This window comes from Lates calcarifer, linkage group LG5, assembly GCF_001640805.2.
Source record: "Lates calcarifer isolate ASB-BC8 linkage group LG5, TLL_Latcal_v3, whole genome shotgun sequence".
In the NCBI taxonomy this organism is placed as follows: domain Eukaryota; kingdom Metazoa; phylum Chordata; class Actinopteri; family Centropomidae; genus Lates; species Lates calcarifer.
The window spans coordinates 12,019,469-12,029,102 of record NC_066837.1 but is presented as its reverse complement, the minus strand read 5'-3'; the positions used below and the strand labels follow the sequence as shown (position 1 = coordinate 12,029,102).

The 9,634-nt window shown below is 41.3% G+C and overlaps 2 protein-coding genes across 2 annotated transcripts; both read left to right on the top strand.

Moving 5' to 3' along the window:
* Positions 1-343: 343 nt before the first annotated feature.
* On the top strand, positions 344-3,759 carry LOC108888243 (cytochrome P450 2U1). Its single transcript, XM_018684149.2, is given in 6 exon segments — positions 344-946; positions 1,626-2,276; positions 2,883-3,044; positions 3,158-3,228; positions 3,230-3,326; positions 3,441-3,759. Coding segments are annotated over 6 exon segments (1,596 nt in total). The 5' UTR covers positions 344-513; the 3' UTR covers positions 3,623-3,759.
* Positions 3,760-5,566: 1,807 nt separating this feature from the next.
* Positions 5,567-9,133, top strand: hadh (hydroxyacyl-CoA dehydrogenase). The gene is made up of 8 exons (XM_018684151.2): positions 5,567-5,757; positions 6,540-6,668; positions 6,757-6,914; positions 7,128-7,254; positions 8,183-8,272; positions 8,357-8,429; positions 8,580-8,696; positions 8,786-9,133. Exons 1-8 carry the CDS (start codon positions 5,641-5,643, stop codon positions 8,902-8,904), a joined length of 930 nt encoding a protein of 309 aa, XP_018539667.1. The 5' UTR covers positions 5,567-5,640; the 3' UTR covers positions 8,905-9,133.
* Positions 9,134-9,634: the final 501 nt, after the last annotated feature.

Below are 9,634 nucleotides of genomic sequence, written 5' to 3'. Positions count from 1 at the left end.
CTGAAATGTAAGAGGCACTTGAGTCCTTATAAGGATGTTGCTTCTTTTGGACACAACAGATATTTAATTTAACCCCTGGAAGTCCATTATTAATATAGGACAGTGATATTATTAACAACCTAAAACTATTTGTGTCTGTGTCATTTTAATGTGGACTTTAACTGTGGACCGTTTAAACTGCTTCATGGTTTATTATTATTACATTGTAGCCAGCGGCCTGTGGTGTCGCCTGTAAGACACTTTGGAGGGCTGGAAAACTGAATGTGTTCACTGTGGATGCGCACCAATCACAGCAGGCCACAGCCCTGTCAGCCAATAGGAAGCCAGTAACGGTACCACGTTGACTCTTGCCATGTTACAACAACACAGGAAGAGTATGAGCTGCTCTGTTAAATAACCAGTCCTGTCGTGTCGGCATGTTACCAATGATAGTTCAGGGACTTTAGGAATAATACTGAGAATGGGACAGTACTGTCAGCTCACTGAACTGAGTTTATTTTAACTCCTAACGCCATGTTTCCGCTGTCAGTGCTGGAGCATGTGAGCAGCTCTGTGCTGTCGTATGCAAACATTGTAGCTTTGATAGTTTTCCTGCTGGTGTATTATTTAGTTCATTTTTATCAGAGACAACGGGAACTCGCTAATATTCCTCCAGGTCCGAAGCCTTGGCCGATAGTCGGAAACTTCGGCGGCTTCCTCATCCCTTCTTTCATCCAGAGGAGGTTTGGACAGAGCTCCAACAGCACCGACACTGTGAGAAGCGCTATAGTTGTTCTAACTGAGCAAGCCAACGTTTATGGAAATGTGTTCAGCCTTTTTGTTGGGAGTCAGCTGATCGTTGTGCTCAATGGTTATGAAGTGGTGAAGGATGCTCTGTCGAACCATCCCGAGGTGTTCTCCGACAGACCAGAGATCCCTACTGTCACTATCATGACCAAACGCAAAGGTAAGAAAGTGTTCGCATTACTGAGGCTATTTCATTCATTTTCAACCATAATTTTATGGTGAACAAATCTTATGAGCGGGTAAAACACCGACATGCATACACGCACATCCAGCTTCCAGTACTAACTCTGCAGTCTGATGAGCCCTGCAATAACCTCAGTTTTAGTTTAAACTTTAGAGAGTTGAGGCTGCAGTTTGTGGAGCTTTTAAATTATTATTATTATATGTCTGCTCGTATTGATTGGATGAATTATTAGAAACATTTTAGCATGTACTCCCAAACGAACAACCACAAACAAGTTGCCACACAGTGAATGTGGAGCTTTTGGTTTGGAAGTTTTAGGCCCACTGGTAATCACTCTGAGTCAGCCTCCAAAATGACCATAAAGTTGAATCAACACCACTTTGAAACAGTACCAACAAAAACTGAACATTATAACCTATGTGAGGGTTGGGTTTATTGCAGGGCTGTTGTATTTGACTCAATAATTTCACAGGTGTATGTAACATACTGCTGACTTAAATGTTCACATTTACACTCGTCAATATAGCTTTAACTTATAGACAGGCTCCTAAATACCAAAGCTGGGCTGAGGATGAGGACTGACCTAAATGCTCTTTGTTGTGGTTAATGACCTGAAACATATCCCAGTTCTTTTTCTGGTTTAATTAACCTTCAGGAATAGTCTTTGCACCTTATGGGCCTGTATGGAAGAAACAACGCCGGTTCTGCCTCGGAATACTCCGAAACTTTGGCCTGGGAAAGGTGAGCTTTGAGCCTTGCATCCTGCAGGGCCTGGCCACCGTCAAAACAGAGCTGCTGCGACTGAACGAGGAGTCTGGCGGCGCCGGCGTGGACCTGTCTCCGCTGATCAGCAACGCCGTGTCCAACGTCATCTGCTCAATGGTCCTGGGTCAACGCTTCCACCACGAAGACAGCGAGTTCCGCACGTTGCTGAGCCTGATGGACCGGGGGCTGGAGATCTGCGTGAACAGCCCTGCGGTTCTCATCAACGTCTTTCCACTGCTCTACTATCTGCCTTTTGGGGTCTTCAAGGAGCTGAGGCAGGTGGAAGGAGACATCACAGAGTTTCTAAAGAGGATTATTGCACATCACAGGGAAACATTAGATCCTGAGAACCCAAGGGATCTTGTAGACATGTACTTGAAGGAGATGTTGGTCCAGCAGGCAGCTGGAGAGGAGGACAGCAGCTTCACAGAGGATTATCTCTTTTATATAGTAGGAGATCTTTTTATCGCTGGCACTGACACCACCACTAATTCTGTGTTGTGGATTTTGCTCTACATGGTCTTATATCCTAATATCCAAGGTAAAAGCAACAGACCATTCAGTCCATTCTTTGCTACAGGGAATTCATATGGTTATGAAATCGACACATTGCAGTTGTGGGACCATCACCTGCCATATCTGAAATATCTCAGATCAGATTTTGGTCAATTTCGATAAAGTTATGAAGAACTATCCAGAAAATTACTTGTGTTCTGAGTTTCCATTGGATTTTTTGCATGAGTTTTTGATGATCAAGTGTAGAGCACACGATTAAATTTTTTGCAAGATCATTTTCACAGATCAACACTTAATTTACAGTTGAGATGGCAATGGGTGAAATATGAAACCAAATGTGAAATGTTTTTAAGCTTATATGAACCACAGACTTTGTTTTCTACATAAATAGGAAACTCTTTTGTGGAAAAAAGGAATTGGAAATCTGCTGCGGGAACCCACCGCTCATTTTAGGATATGAAAACGTCTGGCACATTGATGCATTTAACCACTTCTCCAGCTGCTTCAAAACCACATTGATTAGTTCATCAAATTATGTATTTAAATTATGTATTTGTTGAGATTAGGATTTCATTAATAGTGCAGTAATTATGTGTTTAATGTTGATTTGCTTCACCCATTTTGATCTTAGACCAGGTTCAGGCAGAGATTGATAACGTGGTGGGGAGACATCGGGTCCCATCTATGACCGATAAAGGAAGTTTGCCCTTTACTGAAGCCACCATCATGGAGGTGCAGAGATTAACTGCAGTGGTCCCTCTGGCTATTCCACACATGGCCTCCAAGACAACAGGTGAACTTAAACAACACCTATGACCCCTGTAAATTCTCTGTTAGTGCTCAACCAGTGAGCTCTATGAGTCTCAATTATAATTGCCTCGTAATGTGTGTTTTTTTCTTTTCCAGAGTTCAGAGGTTACACTATTCCCAAAGGAACAGTTATTTTACCCAATCTGTGGTCTGTCCATAGAGATCCAGGCTCTGTGGGACGACCCAGACAGATTTAACCCGGAGCGTTTCTTGGATGACGATGGAAAGCTGCTCAAGAAAGAGTGCTTTATACCATTTGGGATTGGTACGTCATTCCTTACTCATCTCATGGGCAAAACAACTGCAACATTGATCATTAAATTCATTATAAGTGTGTATTCACACCAGGATCCAATGATTCATACCATATATCTTTCAGGTCGCAGGGTGTGCATGGGTGAACAGCTGGCAAAGATGGAGCTGTTCCTGATGGTTATAAGTTTACTGCAGGCCTTCAAATTCAGACTCCCAGAAGGAACGCCTCCTCCTCCCCTGCACGGACGCTTTGGCCTGACCCTGGCCCCCTACCCATACACTGTGTGTGTGACTACTCGTAGTTGAAACAGTGGAAGACTTTTCTGTAAACAGGGAGCTCTGATGCCAAGGACCTTGAAAAAAGGCCAGAGATGTCAGTAAAGGTCTCCTGGAGAGACAACTTCATGTTTAGAAAGTATTAAAGATATATTTTTTGACTCATATGCATATGTTTTTTTTTAAATTCATAGTTAATATCCAGAATATTTCAAAAGTACTGTCAGAAATGACCACATAAGTAATAAGATGGAACCAGTTTTGTATTTTGACATGCTAATTAAGTAATAATTAATTGCAATTCTTATTGAATTTGTTGATAAGCTGATTGATTAATAAGGTCAGTATCATTTTATTGTTTTATGGTGCACTCACAGATTTAAAGAAATCACTAGACGTATCTGTTAATGTCATGCCCTTCATTAGGGTATTAGAGAAAGAAAGATTTTTTTTTCTTAAGAGTTTAAAATAAATAGAGATGTACACAGTGTATATTCCTATGTATAGCCAATTTCCTTACATACTTGATGTATGGATTATTGACAACCTGTCAATAAAAACAGATTATCTTATTATGAATTACCTCTTGGGCTGTGAAGGTATAGTTTTGTTCTTTTTTAATGTTTTGTTTTTAACTCTTGACATTTTTAGGATGAGATTGTTGTAGCCCTATGAAAAGTTGACAATATATTCTTTTATCAGGAACAGTGGAATAAATAGTTAGCTCAATGCTAAGAGCTTTTACTGACACAAATATGTTTTGGGAACAACGGCAATGTGAAACTGAACCACTGCTCTGGGACCACAGATATGTGCAGCCTTAAATATCATTATCTAAGTCACTTTTTTCATTCTGAAAGAACAAGCTGATCCTGACTCAGCATAAAGCGTAGTATTGTTTTACAGCAGGGATCATGCAGGCACTTTGTGGACCAGCCCATTGGCAGCAATTTCATTAAAAGGCAGAGTAAATCATCCCAGAGAAAGACTGTGTATTCAAATCCAGCAGCAAAACAACACGCTCCTCCCTTCAGTGCTCCTTCAGAGGCTCCGCCCCCCAAACTCGCAGACGCACGTCACCATGGAAACTGACAACTGGCCGAGGAGGAAAATGGCAGAATGCGTCCACTTTTCCACAGCAAAACAAACGTCTTTTAAGGAATGACATGCACACAAATACAGCACCCGCAAGATAACAGTAAGATAAGCTGGAGTTAGTGGCTTATATTGTTTTTACATAATTACAGTGACTGCACACAGGCCTGTAGATTTGTAGCTTAGCTTCTCAGAGCTAGCACAGCAGCTGCAGACAGAAATCCCTGAACTCTCCTCCCAGTCTAAGTAACATTACACTAAGAACAAACAGCATGGACGCCAATGATTGGCTGGAATGGATCACACTGATCCTTGCTGACCCTACAATGGGTAATTAAATGACCTTAAGGATCTATTTTTGCTGATTTTAAACCTTGTATTGTTGTATTTGTTTACATTTGTCAACAGGCAAACATCAACTTCAGCCCCAAGATATTTTTCTGTACCTGTCTGTGTACATTAGACCAACATTCAACTCTCACTCAGGGTTTATATTTAATTCTTAATAAATTTGTACTGTATTTAATTACAACTTTGTGGTACTTAAATGATTACTTCAATTTTTGGTAATTATTAGCTCTACCTTGACCAGCTGCAACAAATTGTACTTGTAATATCCAATATTATATAATAACTATAAAAGCCTCTCTACATGCAAGTGCTTTTACTAAGTTGATATTTAAATGCATGACTTCTACTGCAGTATTTTCACATTTCATATCGGTAATTTTTAGTGTCTGTGTAAGGATTATCCATGAAAGACAACCTGTAACACTTTAAGGAACCTGTGTATATTTGCCACCTTTAGTTGATATGTAACTCCTGTGGATATGTGTGTGAAAGGTCGTAGAAGTGTCTGCATGATCACGTGACCGCCGACCTTCCTCCCACTTTTAAGTGAGTCCGGATCTGTGTCAGTCCTGAACCCTGTAGCAGCAGCAGGTCCACGGATCATGGCTTTCTTCACCCACCAGGTCTGCAGAGGTCTGTCGTCCTCGGCCGTCAGAGCCGCTGCGATTAAACATGTGACGATCATCGGAGGAGGACAGATGGGAGCGGGAATCGCACAGGTAAGAACCAAATCCATCCGGGGCTCTGTTTAGCCATGTAGCTTAGCAGTTAGCTTCATTCTGACTAGCCAGCTGACTGCTGCAGATCGGACCATGCGCTTCAAACTGTGACTGTTTCACATCATTATAAAGATAATAAATGTTAAAGAGTCCTGGGTGGGATCGGGACTTGATCGGGATCAGGAGACCCCGACACACAGCTGCACACATGGGACACATGCAAACATAAGACGTCGTCACTGATGTTTAACTGAAGTGCAAATCCTGCACAACATCAGAGCCGCAACTAACGATCTATCTCATGTCATATAACCACACAGAATAAAAGCCAATAGGAGCTTGTAACCTTTAAATAAAGTCCTATATTTACCAGATAGTCAACAGTTTTCTTGTCATACATCACAAACACCCATTGTTCCAATAAGGAAGTTGTGTTATGAAATTATTCAGTTGTCATTCATTAAACACACCTGTTTCCTTGTGGTGTAAAGTAACAAAAGCTCATATTCATTCAGGACTCAGTTCAGATTCACTGCAGGGAATTTTACAAGATACACAGTCTACCACAAGGTGTCGCTCTTCATATTTAGTCTCAATAACCTGCTGTGCATCAGCAGCACACTGAAAAATCTGACCAGCAACAGTGGCTGCTGCTGTCATCTGCTGTAAACAGCAATTACACAGAAAGGACAACAAGACAACACCTGTTTACAACATTGCCTCATGTGCACCCAGGTTTTGACTGTATTTGAAGTTATCATGAACTTGTTTCTTTGTGGAAGGTTGCTGCATCAACTGGTCACACGGTGACGCTGGTGGACACATCTGATGACATCCTGAAGAAGGCTGTCAAGGGCATTGAAGGGAGCCTTAAAAGAGTGGTCAAGAAGAAGTTTGCTGATAAGCCAGAGGTGAGATGCAGCAGAGACAAACTGAACGACCGGGGGGGGGGGGGTGATATTGAAATGAGTGAACAACAGTGTGTTTGGTTTGTTTCAGGCAGGTGAGGAGTTCATCCAGAAAGTCCTGCAGAACGTGTCAGTCTCAACAGACGCTGGGGCTGCAGCTCAGAGCTCAGATCTCGTGTTGGAGGCAATCGTGGAAAATCTAAAAATCAAACAGGATCTCTTTGGACGGCTGGACAAGCTGGCACCAACGTAAGCTCTGTCACACCTCTGTTTTATTTATTAGCCACAAGTGTTAGATTAGAAGTGAGTGTGACAGCGGCTGAATGAACACTTATTAGTTTCCAAACACAAGAGGCCACATCTTATTTTTGTGCAACAGAAAACACACATCTGCTTTTATTAGACACTGCTGTCAATATTGTGTGTAACTCACTGTCTGTTTTTCTGCTCTTTTTGTTTTAGACACACCATCTTTGCCAGCAACACATCCTCCCTGCCCATCTCTGATATCGCCAGCTCCACCAACAGGCTCGACAGATTCGGAGGTCTTCACTTCTTCAACCCAGTCCCCATGATGAAGCTCGTAGAGGTGAAGCCCCAGAAAACTCACACATGTGCAGGATGAGGAAAAACTGCTCTAACTCTTTAATTTGTTAATTCTGTTCTTACACCGTCCTGTCCGTCCAAATAACAAAGCAAACACAGGCCTATGGCCCTGAAGGCTTCTGCTCACAGACTGACTGTTACTTTACTCAAATTTACTCAACAATTTAATCCAAGAAGTAAACACACTCCAACTGTCTCTATTCAACTTGGTTGCCATATTCTGCTTAAAGTGATAGTTATAGCAATGTAAATATTCAATAGTGTATATAAACAGAGGCAAGAGCCCTAAGTTTAGCCATCCTGCTACTGATCTTGCTCTTTTTTTGTTGCATGACTAAATCAATGGGGCTAGCAGTTGCTAATACGCTAATTACTGCATGCAGGTTTGTCCACCAATCAACAGGTCGATGTAAACAGGAGGAAGTTGGGTAAAGTTGCAATATGTCCGCCTTTTGTTTTGGTTACATAACTATTAAACTATTATACTTTTAATTTCTTAAGAGTGGGATTGAATGGCTAAAAGTCTCTGCTTCTCTAATATTGGTTTTAGGGTGGTGTGTTCTACCCCCCTTTTATCCCCATTTACTTGTATTAGATGGGGGTGGGATCAGGAGGAAGCTAGCATCACTTTAACTACCTGTAAATAAATGACAGAAGACGTCTCTCAGATACAGAGTTCACCACCTCTGTGATATTAACCCATTATTTGAATGACATTATCCAGCAGTTTACAGAGGAGATTTACAGAATATACTGATTCAGATTAATACTGATTTAATACAGGGACACACACAGAACTGAAATGTAAAGTGTCATAGATCTGTGTGATGCAGACTCATAATGAATAGAGATGTCTAATGGCACTAACACTTTATCAGAATCAAACGTGTTCAAGTATTAATCTTCCTCAGGTCATTGGAACCTCAGCAACAAGCCAAGAGACTTTTGATTCACTCCTGAACTTCAGCAAAGCACTTGGAAAAACACCAGTGTCCTGCAAGGTACGAGTTACTGTCTGATGTCATTACAGCCACAGAATTGATCAAACAGCCTCACTCAGCAGTATCCAACATGTCTTTACTCAGGATACACCTGGATTCATTGTAAACCGCCTGCTTGTTCCTTATGTATTGGAGGCAATCCGGTTGCATGAGAGAGGTGTGTAAACCTGAATGACCATCAGTTGTCTCAGCAGTAAAATTGCCATAGTTGGCTCTAATTCAGTATTTCTTAATATTATTTGCTGGTTTTTAAATGATTTCTGCAGTCGTGTGTGTTTACCTTTGTTTTCTTTGTCTTCTTTCTCAGGTCATGGATCCAAAGAGGACATTGATATTGCCATGAAGCTCGGTGCTGGTTATCCCATGGGACCCTTTGAGCTCTCGGACTATGTAGGACTGGACACAATGAAATTCATTATGGATGGTGAGTTAAATTATGAGGAACATATATGTGCAGATATGTCTTTAATTGATTTGTTTAATTAATTCCTCTCTGTCGTTGCATATTTTCAGGTTGGAATGAAAAGGATCCCGATAACCCACTGTTTGCTCCGAGTGAAATGTTGAACAAGTTGGTTGCAGAGGGAAAATATGGTAAAAAGACAGGAGAGGGATTCTATAAGTACAAGTAATGACATTTTGCAGTGTTGTTGATTTTGTGTGAAGGGACATCTCTGTAAAACTAGACAGAACTGAACAACAGAAGCTATCCAAGAGGGAGTAACAGAAAAAATACCTGTGCCTTCTACAATAAATATCAACTTTAGTCTCTCAGGCCATTTTCTTCTGCACATCCACTGAATGAAATCTTTGAATGTGTGAAGAGATTAATGTAATTATATAAAATAGATTTTTCAAATACTCGGTGTCTGCTGTCTTTGTTAGTGGAGGTGACGACTGTTGCAGATGCACAAAACCAATTTTGCTAACGCTACATAGCTAACATTAGCATTAACAGCTGTTTATACACCAGTTTAGAAGAAACGCTGTGACTTCAGCACCAAACTTCATTTCTTCCACTCACCCAGAGTTGTGTCCAGAGGTGGGAACAAACACCAGTGTAAACTCGTCTCGTTTCTATTTCTATCACTTCTTTTCTTCTGGTGGAGTTAGCATGCTAACCAGCTAGCCCCGCCTGTCTCATTAAAGCCCGTGTGAGATTGGGTCACTGTAGCGTCCAGTTTGTCCACATGCGAGGAGACGGAAACAGCGCCGCCCAGAGGACATATTCTAACCTCTTGTAAATATAACGATGGCTGAAGCTCTTAAGCATACACACTACAAGATAATTGGCCAAATTTTCCGCCCAACTCCCTCTTCCCATATGTTAAATGTGTATTTGGTGAATTTAACCAGATTCAG

Excerpts from the sequence above, each read along its gene's own strand:
- hadh (XM_018684151.2), top strand. The coding sequence starts at position 5,641 with ATGGCTTTCTTCACCCACCAGGTCTGCAGAGGTCTGTCGTCCTCGGCC. Across the intron at positions 6,915-7,127 it reads CTGGACAAGCTGGCACCAAC|ACACACCATCTTTGCCAGCA; the intron begins GTAAGCTCTGTC and ends TTTTTGTTTTAG. Across the intron at positions 8,697-8,785 it reads AATGAAATTCATTATGGATG|GTTGGAATGAAAAGGATCCC; the intron begins GTGAGTTAAATT and ends GCATATTTTCAG.